The following is a 25,667-nucleotide window of genomic DNA, read 5'->3' on the forward strand; positions in this document are numbered from 1 at the left end:
TACCTCTGGTGCAAATTACTGACCTCTGTCATCATTTTAAGTGGGGGAACTTGCACAATCGGTGGCTGACTAAATACTTTTTTGCCCCACTGTATATAGTTTTTACATAATCTGCTCTGCTTTCTGAGTAACGACTCTTCATTAAGCCATTAAAAGACTATATTTAGCAGACATTACAGCAGCCAAGAAATTGATTGTGTGCCACTGGAAGAGCCCGCTCTTAGTCTCTGTGGTCGATCAGTTATGTCTTTTTTTTTCCTTATCCATTTTCCTTCAAAAAAGGGAAAGCACTGAGCACATTGCTCTAATGATTTTTTTCTTTTGAAGTTTGGAATTAGTGCTTTAAGTATTAAACACTTTATTATGTGTGCGTGTGTAATTTGTCTTGTTTTTTCCCTCTCTTTCATTTTTCTTTCTACAAATTATCACAGAAATGCTTCACAAAATTGAAACTCCTTTCTTTTCTATGTGCATGATTGCTTCATTAGCCTCAAACAGTATTGTATCTAACAAATTGCCATCTAAAATTACAAAATGACATTTCAAAATATAATTTGTCAAACTTCATTGAAAAGTTACACAAAGATGTAGCAGATCAGAGAAGGCATTCAGATACAAATGCGCCTCGCGTATGCTAAGGTGTCGCAACGCAGGAGTACTGAGCTCCGTGTGCGCGCGTGCCAGCTGATCTGTCAGCGTGTCTGTGATCCTTGCGTCTGTGACACATGACTGCACACGTGTTTACTCTCAAGGCGTTTTGGGGAACAAAATAATAGTGTGGCGAACGGGATGCCGAGAAACGCATTACGATGTCAAGAGCGGCCGGCAGGCTGGGAGTAAACAGTAGCCACGGGCTGAGTCATTTATCTGAAAGCAATTACACTCCGGTGCACTATCACAATAACCAGTGGTTACAATAAATAATACAGTGGGGAACACTGCTGACAAACGGCACTGATGGCAAAGGTACGAATGGGTCAGCACAATAAAGGTATTGACTGCTTGTTAGAAAAACTGATTCTGTGTAGTGTAAAAACATCAATAAGTGCAATGATAAAACACGAGAAACGACACTACTCACTGTACGGCAATGATGTCGAAACTGGCCTTTAAAACTCTACCAATGCAGGATTTTGAAACGTATAAATGTACCATAGCCACACGGCTGCACACGGGCTTAACGCTTGAAAAACAATCATCGTTAGCACGGTTATATTTTTAATAACACGTTTGTTTAGCTTTATGACAACAACAACGCATCTTGTGCAATTTAATATCTTTATTCTAGTTAATTAGACGTCTGCTCAGGATAAGGAGGGAGGAGTTAGGCTGCTATGATATAACATTAGCAAATTTCACGAAATAAAAGAAATCTTAACCCTCTGTACCCTAACAGGAGAAAATGATTAGGACAGTGAGGGAGATGTTAGTCAAACGCAAGGAAACCATCTGCGCACACAGAAAGAGAGAGAGGACAACTAATGAGGCATTTGCTTTAAGAAGGGGAAAAAAGCTTGATAACATGGGGCTGGCTATATCAAGCTGAGAGTATGGTTACAAATGTTCAGAAGGAACGTTTATTTTAGGAAAAAAAAGTTACTTTCTTGAAGCTTCTCTCTGAAAACTTAAAGAAAAATCAATAAGGAAAGGACAAGGTATGGATAAATCTTTCAGAGTGTGGCAGGAACATCGCCTGTGGCAACAATTCATACCGTGCAGTGATTCTGCTGCTGCAGCAGAGTGGGCACATCTCCTCCGATGGGCATCTGTTTCGCCAGCTCCTCATCCTTCATGCAGATCCACCTCCACAGCTCCTCCAAAAGGCCCAGCAGTCGAGACCAGCGCTCAGCACTCACCTCCAGATGTGCTCTGCCAAGATGAAGCATCCACTTAAACTAGTACCACCAGATCCCTGTGACAGTATCGCAGTAAATCCTTTCAAACTGTACTCCTTACTTTACACTTTATTCTATACATGCGCACATATTACGGTCTCAAATTTGTTATTCTCTAAATTATAGCGTTTAAATCACATAGTAAGGTTCAACAACTTTTGAATTCTTCCTGCTACATTCTAGCTATGACTGTATTTCAACACGTAAAAAGACATATCCTTACAAAACCCTGTAAAAACCAGATTGCTAACCACTCAAAAAGAGGTCGCTGGCCTTCTGGAGTGGACGTTATTTGAAGAAGGTGGATGCAGTTGGCTGCTAACGGTGTGGGTGGCAGCTTGAGTGCAATGTGTGTTGATAATCACTTATTTTTCTCTTCTCCTCTGGGCAAAATGTATCTGAACACGGTGTACAGAGACCTCCTAATGCCACTTACCGAGTTAGCCTTAATTACACATGTACTGCAATTAAGGCATAATGGCCTGCATGCAATCATCATACCGTATCCCATCTCCCACACACACGCGCGCACACACACACACACACAGTTTTCTTGCTGTCTATTTCCCCCGTTCTATCCTTTCTGTGCAATGCTTCAGCTTGACTAAGTCCCATTTCTCCCACTAAAATAAACCATTATAAATTCAGAATCATTTCATCATTTGTATTGATATCCCAACCTCACTTTGTTCTCCTGGCATGGCTTTATTCACCCTCCCCTCTTCCTCTTTGAACATCTCCATCTGGCCCTGTCACCTTCACTTCTGCCTTCACTTTCTTCACCGTCCGCGTCCCTACTCATCACCAATCTTTTTTATTTATGCCAAGGTTGTGGCTGACGAGGCACTACGTGCGTGAAGTTTATGTCCTACCGTGGTTGCTCTCGGGTATTTTTTGTGCTATATGTCATCCCTCTGCTTCACGATGGACATGCAGAAAACAGGAGGCAGTGTAAGGCTGTTATAAACAACTCAAATGAATATTTCCTAAAATACTGTATGCAAATGAATATTTTCATATACGAAGAATGTTTTTAAATCATGACTACAATAGGAGCAACCTTGAGACCAATTTCAATCATGCAATCAGAAAAATCAATCCATCTCTCTCTTTTTTGTTTTTAAAGTAAAGTACCACCTGAATTCCCCCCAAAATGGGACACTTCAAATTTAAAACATGCACAAATTTCTTGAATATTCATCAGCTTCAACTTCTTGCCTTCGGGATTGCATGTGTAGCAGCCCAAAGTTGGGCTGACTGCTGCGAGTCAGTCAAAGAACTACCTTCACTTCTCTGAAACTGCAGTACCAATCACAAAGAAATAGGATGACAAAAGCTCAACGAGCTATAAATTGGTTGCTGCAGGATGTTCTGTCGTAGTGTCAATAGCGCAGAGAGAGGCACGATGCAAACAGACAGCACCACTGTTTTGTGGCTATCCTGCATCGACCTGACATTTTATTCTGCAGTATTTGATGCTGTAAACGGTCACATCACATATAAAAATATCACGCAGTAGCTATTGTTCTTCCTCCTCCAAAATTTCTAAAGCATTTTAAGAAAACAACATTGGCAGCAGCCTGGGATGGAGGCTGTGATGCATAAGAGTAATGACTGAATTAATGAGCTTGTTTCTGGAATGAGTAGATTACTGAGTTAAGTCTGACCCGCCTGATGTAGTTACTGTGTAGAAGCCTGGTGTAATTTGTGTAAAATAATCAAAGTAGACACTATGGACACTGTGTTTAAAGGCGCAGTGTTTAGGATTTTCACTGAGTACAAAGCAGGTCCAAATGCAGACCATTTTACTGACATTGGTATTTCATTTTTAATTGAAAGCATTTTCTGATTGGATTGTTTTCATTTATCAACTTCCTGGGCTCCAGAATTCCACATGTTGGGGAAAAGGACATTTTCTGATCAGGAAATAGCACATCTCCCAATGCACTACATTTAATAGTTAATCAAAACTTCTGCAATGTTATGACACACTAGCTGATTAAAAAAAGGAGTACACTCAAGCTGAGACCTACTTGGACGATTGCCTTGAGACCTTATACCAAGATATCTTTTTTCTTCCAAGTTTGAGAGCAGCAAAAAGGCAAAAAACTGCAATCTGACATCCATGACCGAAAAGACTCGAGAAAGCAAAAGTTAACAAGTTAAGTTGAGAGCTTTTACTGACCTGATGTTGGCAGATTTGGTCTTCAGGTCGCTCCATCGTTGATTCATGTCATCCAGCCTGTGCTGGAGGAACACGGCCTCCTCTGAGCTGCCCAGCGCTTTAACCATCTTCGACTTGTTCCCGTCGACGCTCTTGTAGATGTCATTGTGGGCATCGATCTCAGCCTGGATGTCCTAAAAATACGAACAGAGAACATGGTTTTATCAGCGGAAAATTAAAGTACAGTCAAGGGCAGCAATATAGTAGTTTCACATCATTCTTATCACAAAAAATGGATGAGACAGCTGACTACAAGTGAACCTAAAATTTCTTCGGATTGTGTCACAAAGACTTTTCTTGAGGGACATCACAGCGTACTGCAAACAAATTTACCAGAGGGCAGAAAAGTTGATATTTTCTGGAATATCCTCAAGGTACTTTGACTAAAAAGATTTGAACTTCTATTCTTTTGCCGACTTGGAAGGCCCACGCCATCCAGAAGCAAGTCCCCGAGCAATATCAGCCTTCATATTAATGCTGGACCACCATTACATTACACCAGGTCTGAATGACAGCAAGAATTTCTCATTTTATGCTGGTATAAAGTTCTAATGCACTGCAGTGTGACTCAAAAATGCTCTGTGTATGGATGTGTGTATGTTTACAGGACCAAATTCAATATTATGATGAAGCAAGATTTTGTGCGTCTGTGTTCTTAACTCAGTGGCTCTATTACAGAACCCCATCTCAAAGGGCATGTGTGAACGTCTGTGTGTGAGGGTTAAACCACAAGGGGCGCTGACGCAAGCAGAGGATCCTGTCAAATGTTTTATTTTTAGATGTATAAAACTGTTCCGTGTTCTTCTCTCGCGCACTCTCTCTACTGGGACTCCCCTCAGTTCAACCTTTTTCAACTGCACATAAAGAAAAGACTCCAAAGAATACCATGTGTGTAAGTGTAACACTGCTTGGAGCACAGAGGTGTGCAAATGGGGCAAAATTGCTGTAGCTAATAAAAGTGTAATAAGACATATAGCCTACAACAGTGCAGGAACGTAAAATAATACAAGACATGATGTATAAAATTACACATCTTCAGCAGCTTAAGTAGTTAATTGTGTATCATTTGCACTGGAAATGTAATATTTTACATTTACTCTAATTATAAAAACACAGGAAAATCTTGGAAAAGACCATTGTTGCGGAATTGCTTTCCTATCCTCTGCATCACTATAATAACTGTGTGCAGTAATGGAAAGGGTCTGTACTGCCATTAATGTGCTACTACACTAACTAGAGCCTAACGGATACACTGATCACCCCGTGCTAATTTTGGCCTATTACAGATGAATTAATGAACATATCTTCAAAATGTTTCTAGATATGAAACTTTCTAATATTACACTATTAAATTTGTAAATTATACATCATAACTGAGCAGTTAAGCAGTGTATTTGTGTTAAGTTTCTCACTGGTTTGTCAAAAATGATTAGGGATTTGGCAATGTCCCCCATTGTTCCATCATCCTGCCGTTCCCCAGTGAGTAGGGAATGGGCACAGAAACCTGGTATTAAACAGGCTCCGGAGCTACATTATTAAAAGATTAGAGTATAAGTAACCTACAACATTATTGGAATTGGTTTCGGTACTGGATTGCTTAAGAAAAAAAGAATGCAGTCATATTCTAGTTTCATTTTTCCTGCCCAGTTTCCTTAATAATTTGCTATTCAATATCCTGAAGATAACTCCTCTCGCTCGACTTGACTGAAGTCTGTTGTAGACACGGACAGCTGGAAACACAGGTTCAGAACCCATTTCATACTTCCTTGAAGCTCACCTCAAGTCCACCATCTGGGATGCAAGCCCAGTTGGGGTGGGTGTAATGTAAATTCTCAGGATGAGTCCGCGGTCACAAAAAAAAAAAAAAGAAAAGAAAAGAAAAAAAAGAAAGACAGGTACTCCCCATTTACCGACAAAATTTGCATCACTTGAACCCAAGCGGCTGCAGAAAGTATAATCAAGGCTTAACAGGAATAACTATCCGGCCATTGTGTCTCCAGCTGTCTGTGTCTGTGTCAGCAACAGAGTATAAACAAGGCTTCAGGCACACACATCCACAGACTCTGGTCTTAGTGAGGACTGAGGAGAAAATGAAACTCTCCAAAGTGATGGATTCACTTGGCCAGAGTCGACACTTACAGTACACTCATTGCCACAAGTGCAACAGGTCAAAACATGAGTAGCGTGTGAAAACATTGAATGAAAGTCCATCACACTAAGGTGAAAAAAATGAAGAGTTTTCAACCGTCCAACTAACATGACCTACATGTAGCGATGCCAAGTGTGTGCATTTTTTGTACACAGAAAAAATCCACTGACAAAAATCAGCCGTGGTTCCAAATACATACTCCAATATAAACAGAGGGAAGACGCTGAATGGGTATAAACGATACAGGAGACTCAGAGTGGATGTATGTTAGACAGTATGAAAAGACATGACCTGTGTATATGTTTTGAATAGTTTATAGTAGAGTTTAAATACTCTGCAAAGTGCGCTGATGAAAAACAAAAAATACATTTCAAAAAGTAAATTTCAGCCACAGTGCGACCAGACTGCACATGAAACGGCTACACCTGTGGCAATATGCCGCAGTTAGTTAATGCCAATGGGCATTTCACTGAAGGCCGAAGCAAATGCCTCTGCTGTGATCTGCAAGGATAATCATCCACTGCATTTTTTTAAGGCACAAATAAAATCCTTCTTAAAGGTTATAGAAGAAAGAAGGAAAGCCAGGGAGAGACGGGCAGAGGGAGAGGATATGGAGATAAAGACAGAAAGAAAGAGTAACACCAAGAATAAAAGACAGAGACACATTTGGCTTCTGAGCCAGCTGGCTGTGTTTCAAGTCATTACCCAAGTGCTTCCCTTATATTTTCCTTTAGCGCTTCTACTTCCAGTGGAAATAGTTTGCACACACTAGCACATTCACATATAACACAGAAAGCATACATTGAACGGACATACAACGGCACATATATTCATTTACAAAACCCCCCTTTTAGGGTGTATTTCAACTAATGAAAGACTGCTTGCAGCCAGAGGATTGTATATGTTGATGTATAAGTGTAGCGACGGATCATTTTCTCCCTCTCGTCAACACAGACATACCCAAACACACACACAAAAAACCATTTGTATGCCACAGGTCACCATGAGAGTAACCACCGGCCTGTGTTTACTTTTCTTCTATGTTTTATTTATGAATTATTGACTAAAAATGGACCATTTTAGGTCCTGGCAAAGGACCTCAAATATGCCTCCTCTCCTCGATCTATAAACTCGCACTCACCATACACACAAACACTGATTTATGTGCGAGTGGGAAGAAAAGCAGCAGAAAGGTTAATGGGTTCTGGATCTCATGCACACTGTAATGAGTGATAGAGATTTGCTGGCTGTGAGCTTGTTGGAGCTGGAGAAGCGATTCGACAGAGTCTCCCTGGAAACTGAAGCAACAACTACTGCTTAAAGCTTTATGAAGGATAAAAGCATTAAACATGCTGTTAAGCTATGGCTGAAGGGCAAAAAAAACAAATCACCCAGACGTGCTCGCCCATCGGTGAAACTCTAACCTAAAGGAACTTGTTTACATTAACAAAACAACAATGACCCTTACTTGGCTAAGCCATGTTAGCCTTTAGATCTTAATAAAGCAATTAGCGTAAAGGTCCGCTTTGACAAATGATGCTGATTTCATGGCTGTGGGTCTCATTCTATACTAATTCGCTCTCTGCACAGTATCCGTCTCTCAGAACCATTCATTCCACTTTAATGTGTCCAATAAGGACTGCTTAGACTTCATAAAGCTGACTAAATTTGGACCACAACAACAAAGATAGGGGGGAAAAGAAGAATGAAAGATGGTTGTGTTTGTACTGATAGTTTGCATCATTCAAAAACTAAAAGAAGTCAAGCTATGACAGAACAGACTTATAATATACCTTTTCAAACTTTCTGAGCAGCTCCTGCAAGCTGAAGTTGAAGCCAATCATTCTGACTTCTCCTACTCCCTTGTGTCCCTACATCTTCTCTACTTTCATACAGATGAAAGGATGTTTCAGGTTTAGGGCAAGTAGACAAGTCCTCCAGTGGTTATGGTCAAAACCAGAACATTCAAGGTCAGCGTTCAGATCAATAATAAATCCAGAATTTGAAGAATCTCGAATCTGGCAACTGAAAAACCCAGCTCTTGCAAAAAATCCAGACACAAAAGGGTCAAAACCAGGTTGCAATCCCAAAACAGGCAATTTACACACCCCTTGGCAGCATTCGAACATGCATGCCGGTGCGTGTGCTCGCCTAATCCCGCCACATGTTGGTAGCATCCTCCTTTGAAAGGCAGCCAGACTGCATAGGGAAGGTGACAGTTACCCTGCAGTCATGCTTCAGAGCTGAGACAAGGATTTAGGGACAAGTGGTGCCACTGGAGGTTTGACAGAGTAGCAGCTGTAGGCTGATTGTTGAGTTCCTCGGGCCAGGAATGGAGCACCTAAACCGCGACAGAAATCCGACAAATCTTGGGTAGAGGTCTGCAAAGTGGAGATAACGGTTTGTGTCTTGAGGGACGACTGGTGTGGTTGAGGACAGGTCTGCGCTCTCCTTCGGGTTTGCTTTGCTTTCCTTCTACCACTTCCCTTCAAAGTATGAAGGAAGCTTTGTTCACCGTGTCCAGTAGTCCAACCCTGGGCAGGGCCGGGACGTTTGCTCTCAATTAGTGAAATAAAAAGCACTTTCTCTCATCCAGTCTCACACACACCAAGAGGAGAGACCACAGCAGACGGAGGCACGTGATTTACCCTTGCTAAAGGTAACTCGGGCTCAAAGAGACAGAGTCCCCCTCAGCGTCCGACTTGCTACCAGCCCCAGTTTGGTCGCTCTATGACACCCTCCTAATCACTGCCATGACTGGGCCACTTAGTCAAAGAATGCCGCCTTCTTTTTGTTGGAGCCACATGTTCGCAGAGAGCTGCCTCGAGGTTCTGCGTCTAGATCCTGAACAGTGAGTCTGACACTTTGGCCCCTCTTTTGAGTTGGAGCTCTGCCGGTTATCCCCTTGTCTCTTGGGAAGGTGAAAGAGATGAGCGGGACCTATTTGCCATTCCGTCCTCTCTCCCTCTTCGAGAAGAAGAAACTTTTTAAAAAGTTACCTGAATTCTCCAGCTCTCTGCTTGATTTTTTAGCGGGGGGCGGGGGTCATACAAACTCCATAGCTGGTATCCCCATTCCTCTCTCTTCCTCTGTTGCTCTTTCTTTCTGGCCACTAGCCTCGCTCTATCACACAGCTGTTTATTATTTTAATCAGTATCCTCCCTTTCCCCTCCTCTCCCTACCTCTCTCTCTTTCTCTCTCCCCCCTAAACCCATTCAACACACTACACACCCACTTCCTGAGGCCTGCATGGGCATAGAGCTAGGCAGTTCATGAGAAAAGTAAGGCTTTCTGCCAAGAAAGAAAATACAGACCAGAATTCAGTAGAAGCAAAATAAAAAGTGGATAAAAGGAAAAAGAAAAAAAAAAGAGATGTCAGTGAGAAAACGGGCAGAGAGGAAGAATATTAATAGAAGAAAGGATGTCTGTGAGGGTTAAGAGAGAAAGCGAGGGGAGAGGGCCAACAGTGCAGGTGGAATCTTCTACCCGTCTGGTGCAAAAGGGATGAAAACGTGGATGTTTTGTTCATAGATGAGAAAAAGGAAAGTAATGGGAATTTGGGATGGTGGGGTGTCAGGACAGGGGCCGATATAATCTGCTCCACAAAGAACCTTTTTCATTTCTTATGTATTTTAATCAGTGAACAGCACCTTTCCTTGACAGCCCTTATTCAAATTACTAGAACTACCCAACTACTAAAGGCCGTTACTGTTCAGATCCCACAATTTGAATATCATCACTCTGCAGAGGACTGAATTAAGTGAGGCCTGAAATTCCTACTATAGTGTAAAGGCTAAATGCTTTGAAGAGGCTCGGATAGGAGCTGTGTTATATAGGGCTATGTTAAAGAGGTGCAAGCATTAAAATTGATTCCATATATTAAACCTGTGTGTGAGTGTGGAAGTGATAGCCTGACTCCTCGAGTGTGTGCTGGCATTTTGAACAGCAGGGTAGACATGTGGTGTGCATCAAAGACATGCAGACAGATGGCTGTCAAGTGAGGGGGAAGAAAAAATACAATACAACCTTGCATATTCATAAGACAAAGACTTTGAAGTGCACTTAGCTAATTAAAAATATTTACATACTCGAGGCCATTAAATCGCACTTGTGAGTTATGCTGACAAATATATGCCGTTTGAGGGGTTTCTAGTGAAAGATGTAAAATTAACTGCAGCGAATTGGCACATTTGACAAGCATAACTAATTCAACAATGGGTGGAAGCTGGGAGAAAAGAAGAAAAAAAACGCTAAAACTTGTTTGATGATTTTGGCTCACCGAGGCTTTTAATGCTTTAACTTTGTGCAATCAACTTAAGGAGTGCGGTTTACAAAAGCAGACATTTATTAAGAATGCAAAAACAGAGATGGATGAAGCCTAAAGCGAGGCACGTCGGGGTTAATGTTGGGCTACATTACTAAAGTAAGCGGATTAGAACCATTACAGGGGTAAGAATGTAACGCTTCTAATCCCTCGGGCGAAAAGAGGAGAGGAAAGAAAAATAAAGTTCAGTGAATGAGCAAAGAGTAACACAAACTTACGGAGTAATAACATGAAGGTGAGCAAAGCAGAGAAAATGCGAGGAAAGGCAAAAAAAGGATTTAGAAAAAACCCCGTAATAGATTCCCAAACGTTTCCAACTTTTGCTTAAAGAAAAAAAAAAAGGGGAAAAAAAACTCGAAGCACTTAACTGTAAACTAAAAGATTTATATTTGATAAAATAAGCTGAGTGAGTCAGAAATTAAATATTACAGTGCACACGCCATATGTCTCAAATCCTGTTTTTTCTTCCGCATAAGCTTTAGTTGTTATACTTTTACTTTTTTACTTTCACAACCAAGCGAAGGATTTTATTTTTTTCTAACAGTTTACATATTATTCAATATGTGTTATAAGGCCAAAGAGAATTAGTGTTTTACCATATTTAACCAGTGATGAGTGATGTAGTGCGCTTATCACTGAGGACCGAGTATTTACGGCCTTAGAGAACTCTTCATATCTTGGTACGTTGAGATCACACACTCCAGCAGCAAAGAGAACAAACCCTGAATTTCAAAAGTTTGAGTAGTGCAGATTTTTACCAGGGATCAGATCGTCAGAGCTTCCACTCAATTGACAATGTACCAAACCCTTACAGCACTTCCTGCAGGTGGTGGCCCCATAGGAGGGCAGACCCATGTAGCTCTTCAGGCTAAGACACCCAGCCTTGAGCCAATGCCAGACTGGGACCCTGGTAACCCTCTCCCAGGGTGAACTGGTCCCTTGTCTGGTCTCTTTGTTGTCATATGGGTTTTCTGAATTTGTTTTGCCCCTCGCCGACCACATCGAATGAATCTAGTTGAGGTGGTTCAGGCATCTGACTAGGGTGGGCCTCCTCCACCTCCAAGAGGATGTATTTTCAGGATGTCCAACCAGATGATGCCCCTGGGGCAGACTCAGGACATGCTGTACCAACTATATCGCTCAGCTGACTTAGAAACACCTTGATGTTCCCTGGATGAGGTAGAGGTGGCAGTGAGGGACGGCAAGGAATGAGTTTCCCTGCTTAGACTGCTGTCCGACTGATTGGGAGGGATGAATCAGGATGGATATATAGATGCTTTTATCTCTCTTTAATGCATTTTTGGAATGTGAAGGTGATTCATGTAGGTTTATACTAACTTTTTCCATGTGACTGATTTGTTGTTTTATACGTTTAAAAAAAAAAAAAAGTACATTTTGTGTGTTATTCTTGAGTGTGTCATGATTATACGTACACAAAGTTTCACAGATGACAAAGTGTTTGCTTATTTCTAAATTTCTAAAGTGTTTTTTTCCACAAAGACTTCAGTTGAAAATGGAAAAAAAATATTGAAAAACCAATTTCTAAAGCTTTCTAAAATCGCGCTCTCTTAGCCAACTACACCAACGCGTCATCAAAGATTTAAGACAAAAGAAAGAACCTATACAGAAATATCTGGACCAAAGGAACTATAAATATTAGGACAGGAATGACAAATCCAAAGCATATTTAATCAAAATTATCCAACAAAAACCTCGTCTCAATATCTACACAGAAGACCACCGAAAAGGATATGAAAGCGTTAAAGAGCAACTGCTGAAGGACAGGAGACAGAAGCAGGGCAATTTACCATCTCGGATGATGTCAAGAGGGAGCCGGGGCCATATTGTCCAAATAAAGATTGTGATCCTGTGATATGGTTGCCAAACAGAGCAAATGAATAAACACAAATGTGGGCACATAAACCAAAACACACAAGCACACACAATGCAACTCTAACAGCAGGCCCATCCACCAGTAACCATTCCCTGTCAGATCAGTTAAAATTCACACAAACCTATCTAATCCAGGCTCTGTCTTTACAATGTGCAGCATCTGCTGAAAAATCAATGCAGCTGCAGCATTCCACTATAATTCGCAGCCTCTTAAATTCACATCTAGTGAAGTCACTTCCTGTGCCTCGGGTTATCACTGACACTCCTCTTCCTGTTAGGAGGGCAGCAGCCCTTTGGGGAGATCTGAGCCCTGAAGAGAGATAGAGTGTGTGTGTGTGTGTGTGTGCGTATGCGTGTGTGTATCTGTGCGTAAAGCGGGCAAAGTGAGTGAGTCTTCGTTGTGGCTCATTTGGCAGTATAACAAATGTGTCAAGTTTTGGAACAAAGTGTTGTGGGTGTGCACAGATGAAAGAACTCTTGCAGTATTTTAAAGTACTCTGCTTTCAGATGTGTAAACCCTTCTCATCAAACAAATGTGCAATTGTGCAGCAGAAATAGTTCTGTAAACTTGAAGGCCACTTCTCGAACTCGTTTAGGCTTAAATTTCTCAGAGAATACGATCGCAGAGTTGACAGCAGTTTCAGCTATCGAATTCTGCACCGTACTTTGTAAACACAAGGTTAATGCGGCTCCCAGTGTGACTACTGTGAAGGAGCGTGAATAAAAAGACTGGCAGATAAAAGAAGAATAACCAACATAAGAATGATGACATTGTTGCATCACATGCTCTTATTATACAGCGTCTCTTCCAGGAAAACAATTATCTGGCGTATCTGCTCACAGAAGTTATATATGGGCTACACTTACAAGCTGACAAAGTAATAAAGCATGTTCCGGCTAACACGCACATTAAAAAGCCACAATCCGACGTTCAATTGACAGCTAACCTTCAGTGATGTGACAGAGCTGCCATTAGAGAAGACAACTGGAGTCAAAGGTCATGGAGAAGAATAATAACTTCTTCTGGGGATTCAATAATAGCAGACACTCTACATAGCCATCGTAATAACCAAGAAAAAAAAGGACATCCTGAAATTCATATGCAAGCTCCTTAACACAGGGAGTGGAAATTGATTAGAAGAGCCTGTGTGCTGTTACCTGGTAATCAGCTATTGATTGTGGAGAGGCTTTTTGTCTTGCAGTGTGTCTACAAGACTCTTGGGAGATGACCTGAAGATTGAGGTAAAATGCAGTGGTTCTTAGATGCTAATCTTGTGCCTCCGGGGTTGTGTGTCCAACGAGTGTGCCTCTTTCCTGGTGTCTGATTAACAATTAAAAGCCATCCTTGTCTCGTGGTAGGTCAGATCATTTAAAATGTGACCAGCAAGTAGTAGAAAATGTTTATTTTCGATTAACAGCAACTTAATATACTGCCCGCATTGCCATAAAGACTAAGCAGAAAGGCAGACATCAAACAAATCAAATAAACGGTAATAGCATTGTTCCCTGTAAGCCACTTGTGCATTTTAAATCTAACAAGGTGAAGGCAAGCTTGCAACAAACAATAAAAATAAAATACAGAGTAGTAATTGTACAACAGAATATGTCAATAGCTTCTAGGTGTGTGTTGGCTACACAGTATTAAAAGACAAAAACAAGGTCTGACTGTTTTATGTCAGTAAGATTATAGTTCTAGTACAGTTTAACTAAAGCAGAGGTCTCACTTATTAATAGAAATCAATGAATCCTTGGATAGCAGACCTTTGGAAGTAAAATAATGAACAAGAAGTCATTGAATTGTGAGCACTATTAACTTACTCAATTTATTGGATTAAAAAAAAAAAAAAAAAAAAAAGGGGTTTTATCACCCTGCTTTTCCCTAGCATTCAAAGACTTCTCCCTCTCCATCCTTCCTTTTCATCACTATTTTCCTCCAGCGGCCCATCTCTTTTACTTTATCTCCACTATTTGAAGTGAAGCCATCTAGGTAAAGGCATCTAGGAACAGAAGATCTTGACCTTTGTGGGTGGTCTGCCAGCAAGTCACCGCACCACATCACAACAGAAATTATTTTTAAAAGGAAGAAGAAGAAGAAAAAAGTCGATGTGACGTGATTGCTTCTGAGGCGGCTGTCGCCTCCACGGCGGGCTGCCGGAGAAATACGCTTTGAACATGAGCCTGACACCTGCTGTGTTTGGTGGGGAGGAAAGAGGCCTCAGAAGGTTAGGTGACTGGACCAATTAGTGTGCTCCAATAATGAACAGTAGGAGACCACTGTGTGAAGGACTGTCCTGTGGCGCTATGGAGCCGGTGTCAAAACAGTGGGTGAGTACAGGTTATAAGTAGGCAATGAAAGTGTAATGGTAGAAAAGCGAGAACAAAAATGTTGTGTTATGCAATGAGCCCACTAACATACATTCAAATTACATCTCAAACACATTGATATTCTCAAAGAAAATGAAAAGCATTACGATAATGGCTTAAAAGCAGCACATTGTCACACTCTGTGGGGCTGGCCTGGAGCAACAAACCACACAAGAAAGGAACTGATGGATAAAGGAAATGGTGATGATGATAAATTATTGCATACTTATGTCGATGAAGGAAGAGAAAGTTGGAAAACAATCAGCAAATGCTTTAATATCAAAAGAATGGAAGAATGAGAGCGCCCTGAAGAAAGCAACAACAGAGACAAATGTGCACAAAGTGACACATTTAGCAACAAAGGCATGAAGGGAATAATTTGTTTTCACCAGAGAAAATAGACACATGAATAATGGGTAGTGTGGGAAAGCCTGCCTTCATATCCTCCACCTTAAAATAAAAACATTATCGAGTTTCTGGTAACAGTCTTAAAAATTTACTTGGCGATTCTTTACTTTTCAGTGAATAATTACGCAGATCAACACTACCTCCTACTCACCCTCTCACACCATCCTCGCCAAGCAAACCAACTGCTACACATATTGTTTTTAAGAGAAAGAAAATCGCCGACATTTGCTTCATATAACAGTTGTGCCTCGCTTTTTTCAGCCATCAACTTCAAATATTATCGACGACTAAAGAAAACACCCTTCAAAGATACTCAACCTTAAAATCTTTAGACAGTGAACTCATAGAAACTGACTGATTCTTCACATATTGTTTACAATTGCCTTTTTATTGAAGTTTGAAACACGGCATTCAGCTTTGGTGTGACATTTACTTTCCCATCTGTCTGAAGCTATTTTATTTAGAGCCCACATCGTTCAGTGAAGAGGAAGGATTTCCAAATTGGGGTGGCCGAGCTGGTTGGCGTCCAGCTTTGAGGCTGCACAGAAAACAATTTGACAGCTTCTGTGTATCTTCAAATAACTGATGCATCATACGGATAGCCAAGCTAGGATTTCAAAATGATGTCTGTGTAAGAATTAGAGCTTCATTACAGTAAGAAAAAAAAAGGATCAATAACCACAATCCATTCTCTACTCCAAATTTAATGACAACACTGTCATCAACCACTGAAACAGCAAACAGGGAACAAGAACAGAATTGATGATTGATGTTGCACATTTCCATGAAATCTCACGGTGTAGGGGTCTAACCGCCTACAGACACAGTTCCTGTCTAACCCCTCGGGGATGAACTGCTGGGTGGGACTCACAACAGAGCTTCAGTTCAGAGGAAAGATAAGACCACAGAGTTTCCAAAGGCCAAACCCTACACCGTACAGCCGTGAAATTTCATGAGAAACAAAACACCACAGATTTCCATTTGATTAACTCCTGAACATGTTTATGAAAAAGCACCATAAAGGGATAAAAAACCTACACACACCAGCCTTCAAGCATCTATACGTAACAAAGTGGTACATCCACTTTCTGTAGATTTTCTAAAATAAAAATAATTCAGCTAGATGCCTTCTTATTGCTTTGTATTGGAGAAGAGTGATAATTAACACCACAAAGAAAGAGCTTAAACTTCAGATTAAGAAAAAGGGAAATGTCAAGAAGGAGAATAATTCAACAAGGGAATTGGATTTTTGAAAGTATTTCAGCCAAGCTACATAATGAATGTTTGGCCTGGCAGCAAAGATGCTAATAAGAACCTCCACCCCCCAAAACACTGACAAAAATCCTGGGAGGCAAGAAGTCGGTGTCCAATAAAAGAGCGAAAATGGGGATAAAACCATAAATATGTAATAATACATCCTGCATATGGTGCTGGAAACTGAAGCGGTGAAGTCTTTCCACAGCCTCTGAGCATCCAAACAGACTGATATTTTTGCATAACTGCTCTGACAAGCGCTGTAAAAGATTGCGGCTCAGCAAAAATACGCCCAACCTTTCATTCTCTTACAACTCCTTACTGCGTGTACTTCCTAGTTTTGTAAGTCACACCCTAGTGAGATTTAAACAAATACTAAGATTTCTTTGCAAAAACACTATTAGACCCGTGTCAAGTGGAAAACAAAAATGGAAGTGTTTACTGAATACAAAATAAGACGCGAGTCAAAAAAAAACCGGGCCCAAGAAAAAAAAGGCCCCGCGGAGGAAGCGATGACACTGACATAGTGGGCGCCTAAGTGTATGATGAGTTCTTTTTATTGCAATGCAGTTTTCTGGTTATACAGCCTGTGGGCTCCCTCTACACCCCGGCTTCTCCATCCTACCCCTTCATATAAACTTTTCATCCCATTTCTTGGCCATATTTATCTTTCTCCACTGCTCCTGTTAACTCCAACTCCTCTTTTTTATCCTCCTTCTCAACCTCTATCTCCTACTTTCAGAACCTTTGTTCCACCCTATTTATCTTTTTATTTTCTGTCATCTCCACCTCCTAGTTAGTTTACTGCCCAGGGGAGGTGAGTGAGATATCCAACCCCCACAAGCCGGCCTCTTGCTGAGCTCCCATCACCACAACAACAGGCCGGGCTGATGGTTGGCTTATTACTTCCTGGAATGTTTACTGTAGGGAAGCTGTCTCAGTCCGCATCATTGACGCGTCTTCTGTCGTGCTGTGCTAAATTACTTTACCCATCACTCAAGCATGACTCTGTCTGGAGTCCCTGCCTTCATTTGTCTTCTTCCCTTCCATAAATTGCCTACTGTCCTAACAGTCACTACATGTTGCTATTTCAGACCACCAGTCAGGAACCATTTGCTGCTGCTAGACTGAAATGACTTGTTTGATGGTGTGTAATCCTCCGTGCCCTGATATCCAGTTTACCCATCGGATTTAAGGAAGATCTGACTCTGTGTCATCTCAGCAGGGGCAAGTTTTTTACCCTGGTTTAAACAGCTTCAATTGTCATGTACATGCCTGAAGTTTAATATTCCGTCTCCCACCGAGACTCCATTACAAGTTGTGATGAATGCCATCAGCATACAGCAGCAACTTTACTTCCTTAAGACGTCCTGCACAGTGCAACAACTTAATATAAGCTGTGGACTCAATTTTCGTCCCACGGATGAGCACTGAGCCACTTTTTACGCTCCGCTGGGTACAAGGTGAAAATAAAAGAACTAAAAAAAATGAGTGCGTTCTGTGACCGCATGGTTTTTCTCCCAAACTTCTTCATCTCCAGAGACACATGGATCTTTTCCATCTGTGGTTGACTGCAGAATATTGCTTTTGTCACTGATGGAAAAGATCTTATTCCTAACTGAATAACCTTCCCCCCCCCCTCATTTTCTCTCATCTCACTGACATTTCCCTGTTGACTTTCACATGATCAATGATCTGTCTCTTCATGGCTTTATCAAGGGATCGGGTCCAGTTCTAAGCTATAAAGCCAGGACATCACACGTCTCCAACCCTACATGTGCTGCTGCTCCCCCCAGAGGATGAATAAGGACCACTATAAGAAACTTTTAAGCAAGTGCAATTCTGCTAGAGTTTGAGAGAAATCAGCTGCCAACGCCAGATAACTTCGAGGCTCTGCTGTCACTAGTGTCATTCGGCAGTTTTTTGCACTCTGAACAGTGATGTCAACCAGCAACAAGCAAAAAAACACTGCATTCAAAAGTTAAGTATGAGCAAGGATCCCAAAAGTTTAACCAGCTGCCCAAATACTTCAAATATATCACAATGCATCAGCGCTCCTTAAACGAAAACTCAACTGCACAGCTTCCTTCTGTCTGACTGACATACAGGGTCATGCAGAGACAACTGTCAGCAGATTACACGCTTTACTGCTTCACATAATACTTAACAATAATCCCAACCAATAATTCGTCACACTAATAAGCTACACATTCGGCTCCAAAGACAACTTCTTCCTGCTACTAATGAGACATATTCTGTCAGACGATAACTGAGGCGCAAACCGAATTCTAAGGATTTACTGAGCTGGAATAACATCCTAACCTCAGTGCTGTTTTGTATTTGATGCCCCCTGAAACAGAAAAATAACCACTTGGATAGTCCAATCGAGGGGAGGAGAAGAACATGCAGTAATTTAGGCAAACTGCAGACCATCTGGGGCACTGAGATTATTTAACCAAAAATAGAGTGGCAGGAAAGGTATCATCAGTCCGACAACCAGTAGGTTTTTCCACTGCGTTAGAGGAAGCAGAAGTAACAAAGTGCTGTTTAAACTAAAGATCAATGTGGGAATCAAGACATCAAGACCGTGAAACCAGACAGCCTGCCGATGGCTACCTTTATTCTTCAACACGTTCTGCATTCTCTTGCAAACATTCTTGTAATTTCTTTAAGTAGGCTCCAGGAATAGTTCTAAAGGCTTCTTGAAGGACATTCAAAGCTCTTCTTTGAATGTTTCCTGCCTTTTGCTTTGTTCCCTGTCAAGATGATCCCACACTCCTTAAATATTGTTACGGTCTGGGCTATGGGGAGGCCAATCTATGACTGATAGAAAAACACACAATGGAACACTATCTGGGTATGGTTTAACTGCACTTCGTTGGGAATCCCTGTCATGCTAAAAAAATGAAAATGTTGCTAATCAAACGCTTTCCTGACGGTATTGCATGGTGGATCAAAATCTGATGGTACTGCTGTCATTCCTCTCTGATCTTTTAACAAAAAATACTCCAAATAGAACTCTCGGGTCAGCTGATAAGTTCCTTCTGATTGTCTCTAGTAGCAGGCTAAACCACAGAGGAGACCAGGCCTTTGTAATTGCTGCGCCCAAACCTTGGAACAGTCTGTCTCTTCAGGATGAGGATCAGTCCAAAACTCACCATCTTTAAAACCCTTTTATTCATTAGCTTTTAATTGTGACTGAGTTTTTGTTTTGTTCTTTGTGTGTGTTTGCTCTACTTTTTAACTATGTACAGCACTTTGCTCAACTTCTGTTGTTTTTAAATGTGCTTATAGATTTATTGATTGATTGATACTGTTCTGCTTTCATAATTCTATCAATTTTAACAAGTTCCCCAACCCCAATTGCTGAAATGCAGCCCCAAACCATGAGAGCACCTCTGCTGTGTTTTACAGATGGATGCAGACACTCATTGTTGTACCTCTCGCCTACCCTCCACCATGACTCAAACCAAAAAAAATAAATAAATTAAAAATTAGATAACCTCTGCACTATTTAAGACTGGCTGCCATCAATTTAAGTTTTGAATTTTGTACTTCCCTTCCTTAAGGAATGTGTTTTTGACAGTCAACGTTCCCCTGAGACCATTTCTGGTGAGGCTTTATCGAACAGCAGATCAACTGAAGGACCAAATGCATCTCTCAGGTCCTCTGTCAGGCTTTTGCTTCATCTGCTGTAGATATTTTTAGGTCAGCCATTTTTACTTTTGTCCTTCAATTGTCAAATGTCTTTAAGAATACACTGCACACAATGTTGATATGTTTTCAGCTTATAACTCTTTGGTAGTTACCCTGTCAGTGCATACTATTTCATGGCAATTTTATCTATTTTATGGGAACATATAATGTTTTTGCAACAGGCTGCTAATAAAGTGCTAAAAAGATGCCATTCATTGCTTTCCTAAGTTGTCTGTTATGTGAAAATGCTCAGGTACAAGGACTGGACTGAAAAGGAGAGAAAAAGCAGCCAATGTCTAAAGAAAAACTGAAAGATTTCAGAAAGAAGATGGTGATAAAGTCTGGCTCTTGGAAGCAAAATATAAAGAGATGAGAGGTGACTCAAGACTTCTGCACAGTATTATACATGAAGTTAACTTTTAATGGGTCAAACGGTTGTCTCTGGGCACATCACGCTGATGTGACATTGTTTCAGGGAACTAAAAACTGAAAGCGATTAATCGCTGCTGCTCTTTGATCTCCCATAACAAACTACATGGAAGTCACACACTCTATTCTGTGCGCTTTTATCATTCCTTTCACTGACATTTCATGACACTCACAAACACACACAAAGCGCACACAGTTTATCACGTCCCTACTGATGGGACCGGGGATGATATGATAAAACTCAATCTCTCACTCTATTTCCTGTCAAGACAGGGTCACTTTAGGATGAACGACAGTACAGACACCCATGTAGTGGATGTTAGATGAATATGGGAGCATGAATGCATTTATTACCAGGGTCGCTCAAGTAAATAGCCGTAATGCACCATGCCACTATTATGAAGGAACATCATGTTCCATGTTATGTGGTCGTCTCCACAGGACTCCTTCCTGTGAAAAACACAAAGCCAATAAGAGTGACAGCTTATGGAGCCCCGCAGGGGACATGGGAGAAAAAAAAATTAAGACTGACTTTGCGAGATCTCGCAAAACTAACTCGGGATCTCGCAAAAGTCAGTCTTAATTTTTTTTCTCCCATGTCCCCTGCAGGGCTCCGTAACAGCTTGATATGATGGTGGAATTTTATAGTTTATAGTTAGCGCTAGTCGCAAGTAGCAATGGCATTGATGTGGCTTCAATATGGCGGATATGGGCCGTGCGATTTGCAACAGCACACACCCAATCAGCACATCTTTGTTCAGTAGTAAGTTTAAAACCAGTGTAAAGTGTCAAATTTATTTATTTATTTTCGAAATATTGGCAGACTTTAAATGAGCTCTCTAGAGGACATGCATTGTTTGACAGGGCCAATTATAGAGGATTTGTCTAGTCTGTGTGTAGGCCCAAAAAGATTGATTGGGGTACACAAATCTGTTCTGTATGTTACTCGGCTTTTACTGAGAAGTCACTAAACCCCCCCTTAAGATCAATCAAATAGAAAAGTTTGCTCTCTTGCCCCGACAAAGTTTGTGCCGATCCGATCACAACACCATATGACAGAAAAGAAAGGAAACGGAAGCCCTTCTAACTTTGTTTTTCTGCATGCATTACACTAATGTGTCCTCACTGAGGAAATCAGGGCAGATGTAATCTGCTTTCAGTCAAATATATGTAGAGAGGACATGGTGACACAGCTCTGAACTTGTACTCACAAGTACACCAGAGGGTTATTCAAATGAATCCATGCGAGGGACAGGGGAGGTGGGGGAGATCAGAAAGACAGCGGCGGCCCTGAAAAAAGACTGACATTTCCTTTTTGCCTTGATTCGTACAGAGGGAAATAGTTTTCAGCCTGTGCGAAAATATACACATCCCCCAGTCTGATCTGTCTGCGCCTTTTCTCTTCCCCTGACTTTCTAGCTGATCAAACAAAACCCAGGCTCTCTACAGTGGCGTCGTAAGACGAGCTAGAGTCTTCAGAGCAAAGAAAACTCAATTAGTCTAATTAGATGGAAAGACACAAACAATCAGCGTGCAACACCAAGACTGAGAGAGAGGTGTGCTAAAAGAAAAACACCGTGTGCCTTTTGCAGCAGGTCTATGTGAGAGGGTGAATGTCTGGGAGTGTGTGACTGCACGAGCACGTCGCTGAAACACTGTTGGATGTGTGTGCTAAACCTAAAAGAAGTTAATGAACAAACAACAGCTGCTTCCATCGCTGAGGAGCAGGAGCACGACGAGTGGGAGGAAAATGAGCAAGATGAGGAGAAAAGGATAGGAAGACTACTTGTGCTCATCTGGGCCTCTGTGGTGTGTGCGAGCTGTGCCTCAGTACTTCAAATGAAGATGGGAGAGTGTAGGTAGGGCGGGAACAGTGACACACACACACACACACACACACACACACACACACACACACACACACACACACACACACACACACACACACACACACACAGATAGGGCCAGCCCCGTGGAGGCTCCAGCGCACGTTTCTCAAGCAGCACTGAAGGAGGCACAAATGTTATGTAAGTATGCCTTGTGACTTCAAAGCCACAGATGGATGCATGTTAAACATCCTTCTGCCTTCCCAGGGAGATCTGTCTGAGTCATGCAGGGTCATAAGATGAGCCAAGGACATGACAAAGTGAGACCAACCATATTACATCTAAAGTGATAGGAGAGTAATGAGTTAGTCAGCATTACTGTCACAAGTGTGCAAAATCACAAAGCGGGGACTTTGGGAATCAATCAGATGACCACACAGAGAGAACATGTTAATAAGATACCTTCAGAAAAATGAGAGGCTAAATCAGCCTAAATGAAATATGACTCACTGGCCATCCAGTGTCTTCAAATTTAACTTTACTGGAGAAACCAGCATGTTTCATATTTACACTTGTGCACATAACTCATCACTTTGGGTCGATGTTCTTGGTCAGTTTCCCAGATTCCGCTAGGAAACAATCTGCTAATAGGTGCACCAGGGGTAAACTTTTTAATCGTTATTGCATCTGAAAAAAATATTGATTTTCTGTTACTGCTCGACTGTCAAGCAGCGTGCGAGTGTTTACAGGAAGTACATTTATTTAGTCCCGAGTAAAACGCGGCTTGACAAATAGAACAAACGAGAAAGTTAGAAATGTGTTAACAGAAGGACTAAGAGGCTACAATTAAAAAAAAAACAACAAAAAAACATGATTAACAAGACTTTAAGAAACTGAAATTACACAGGCTAACACAAAATGACAATCTGGAATAAAACCAACTAAAGCCAAATTAGCGAGTGAAAAAAGCCGAAGAAGCGTATTCAAAATCTAACCAAATTCCAATTCACAGGAGCCCCATTGGGCAAAATTCCCAGTCGCAATTTTAAATACCTAAAAGCCAAAGTTCGATTTTCTATCCTGCTGATAAATTAGAGTTTCCGCTTCGTCATAATAGCAGCTCTTTGCTGAGCAGCAGAGCCAGACGAGGATTAAGAAAAACAGATAAACAGTGATAAACATGGAAAAGAGGGGGCTGATATCAATGTTCCCTCAGATTTCCTTTTTTGTGATGAGTATTTGCAGACACACGCATATATCTGCGCACACACACACTTATACTCTCTTCTTTTTAATCTGTAAGTGGTGCCTTTGATCTGCCTCGATGAGGAAACGCATATTCAAAGGCAGCGAGAGCGGGAGATGAAAGGCCCGTCCAATTATGGTGAAGTAAAGCGACTCCCGAAATATGCAGCTGTTCATAAACACTTGTACACATTAGTTTGATACGCTGCGAAAAGTCCATACGCTAACATATTTACAGCTCTGCGGAGGTAACAGATCATTTTGAATACATAAATTAATCCTGCTAATCATTCAAACAGAGAGAGGGCATAACCTGACAGATAATTACAACAAAACACATCAACGGCAAAGAAAAATAAGACAAGACTGTTAGAATAGAGCTGTAAGGATGCAAATAAGGTCATTAGAAATACAACACAGAGAAATAATTCGTTAATAAACTAGACGACAACCAGGTGATTCTGTGACTAACTCGAGTGTCTCATATTCTAAAAACCTACTGACAGTATTTTGGATTTTCAGTCTGTAGTGTACCATTGTACAGTCTATATGGCACATTGTCTATATTTATTCATCACAGCAACTATAATCCTCTAGTCACTCTGTAATCTCCTTCATTAGGCTCCATCCTACCAAGCAATCAATTACCAGGACAGACTTAATGATATAAACAAACTCTCAAGTGAAAAGCTGAATAAAAAAAAGATACAACAGTGTAACTAAACGACTTTTTAAGAGTATTGTATGTAGTTAGCTTTCTATTGGTGGCATGGCACCAATTTTATGCTCAATCTGAATGGATTGTTCTTTGGATGAATGGATTTCTGTGGATTACTTGTTAGCTTGTCATCAATTTCATGGTTTGTTTCAAAGGCTTGTCTAATCACAAGGCTTCTGATATTACAGCTTTAACATGCAGATGCTTGAAGTGGAGCAAAAAGCTGACACGCCAAAAGCAGATGACTCTGCTCTATATTTAAAGTTCATTTTGCAGCTGGTAATGCAGAAGTGATATAACAAATTACCGACGCGGCACGTAACACATCATGTTCAACAGAATTTATTTTACTTTAACCGTAAATAGCATCTGACACGCACCAAGACTGTTAATCTGCAGTCATGCATTGGATTTCCATGAGGGCTGCTGTTAAAAACAACAATACCGATGTACCAATGCAAGGCACATTAGTGCAGCATGTTAGCGTGCTAGGTTTTTTATTTAGCATGTTAAAGGGACAGCTGGCGCTTATATAAATATGACGGTTTTGCAGACACGTGTAAGCTTTGGGCAAATTAAATTTAAGACATAATAAAGGCACTATATAAAAATTAAAAAAGGATGATGTGTAATATATTACACATCATCCTGAGGGAGACATGAATATACACAACAAAAATAAAGTTACATATTTTACAGCCGGCTGAAGAGTTTGCATGCTCTCCCTGTGCCTCTGTGGGTTTTCTCCGAGTACTCCAGCTTCCTTCCACTGTACAAAGACATGAGTGGGGTTTAGGTTAGCTGGTCAATGAATGGTCATCTGTCTCTCTGAGTCAGCCCCGTGACAGCCCGGTAATCTGTCCAGGGCGTACCCCTGCCTCTCGCCCTATGACCACCGCCCTCATGACCCTGAATTGGATAAGTGGAAGAAAATGGATGGCTGCATGAAAACAATGACATGTTGGTGGCGGCAGGTAGTCAGAAGTCACCATGGATCATGTTCCCTTTCCATCAGTCCAACATGTATTGTATGTGTTGTACCTCGTTTCGCTCCTACTGGGAACAAAATTTATAAACACTTCATTTTTGGGACCAATTTTGATGGCAGCTCACTCACTCTAGTTTGGACTTAACTGGTGGACCAACAAAATAAAAAAGGAAATTAAACTGCTTAACTGGTTTGTAGTTGTTATACTCAAGGCAGTCAAGACTTTCCATTTCTTTCAATTGGTTTAAAAAAAA

At 41.1% G+C, this 25,667-nt stretch overlaps 1 protein-coding gene across 5 annotated transcripts in view; it reads right to left on the reverse strand.

The window, feature by feature from the left end:
* Positions 1-25,667, reverse strand: part of utrn (utrophin) — a 142,503-nt gene that overhangs the window by 75,121 nt on the left and 41,715 nt on the right. For 4 of the 5 annotated variants that reach the window (XM_005734470.1, XM_005734471.1, XM_005734472.1 and 1 more), the window contains 2 exons: positions 4,081-4,253; positions 1,713-1,869 (listed from right to left, as the gene is read on the reverse strand). In XM_005734470.1, coding sequence (XP_005734527.1) covers positions 1,713-1,869; positions 4,081-4,253 — 330 coding nt within the window. Of the gene's footprint in view, positions 1-1,712; positions 1,870-4,080; positions 4,254-8,061; positions 9,379-25,667 lie in introns of those variants that run through there. The other variant, XM_013911202.1, reaches the window with a different exon arrangement.

The sequence above is a fragment of the Pundamilia nyererei genome, unplaced genomic scaffold, assembly GCF_000239375.1.
Source record: "Pundamilia nyererei isolate P.nyererei 1_Seehausen unplaced genomic scaffold, PunNye1.0 scaffold00058, whole genome shotgun sequence".
Taxonomy (NCBI): Eukaryota; Metazoa; Chordata; class Actinopteri; order Cichliformes; family Cichlidae; genus Pundamilia; species Pundamilia nyererei.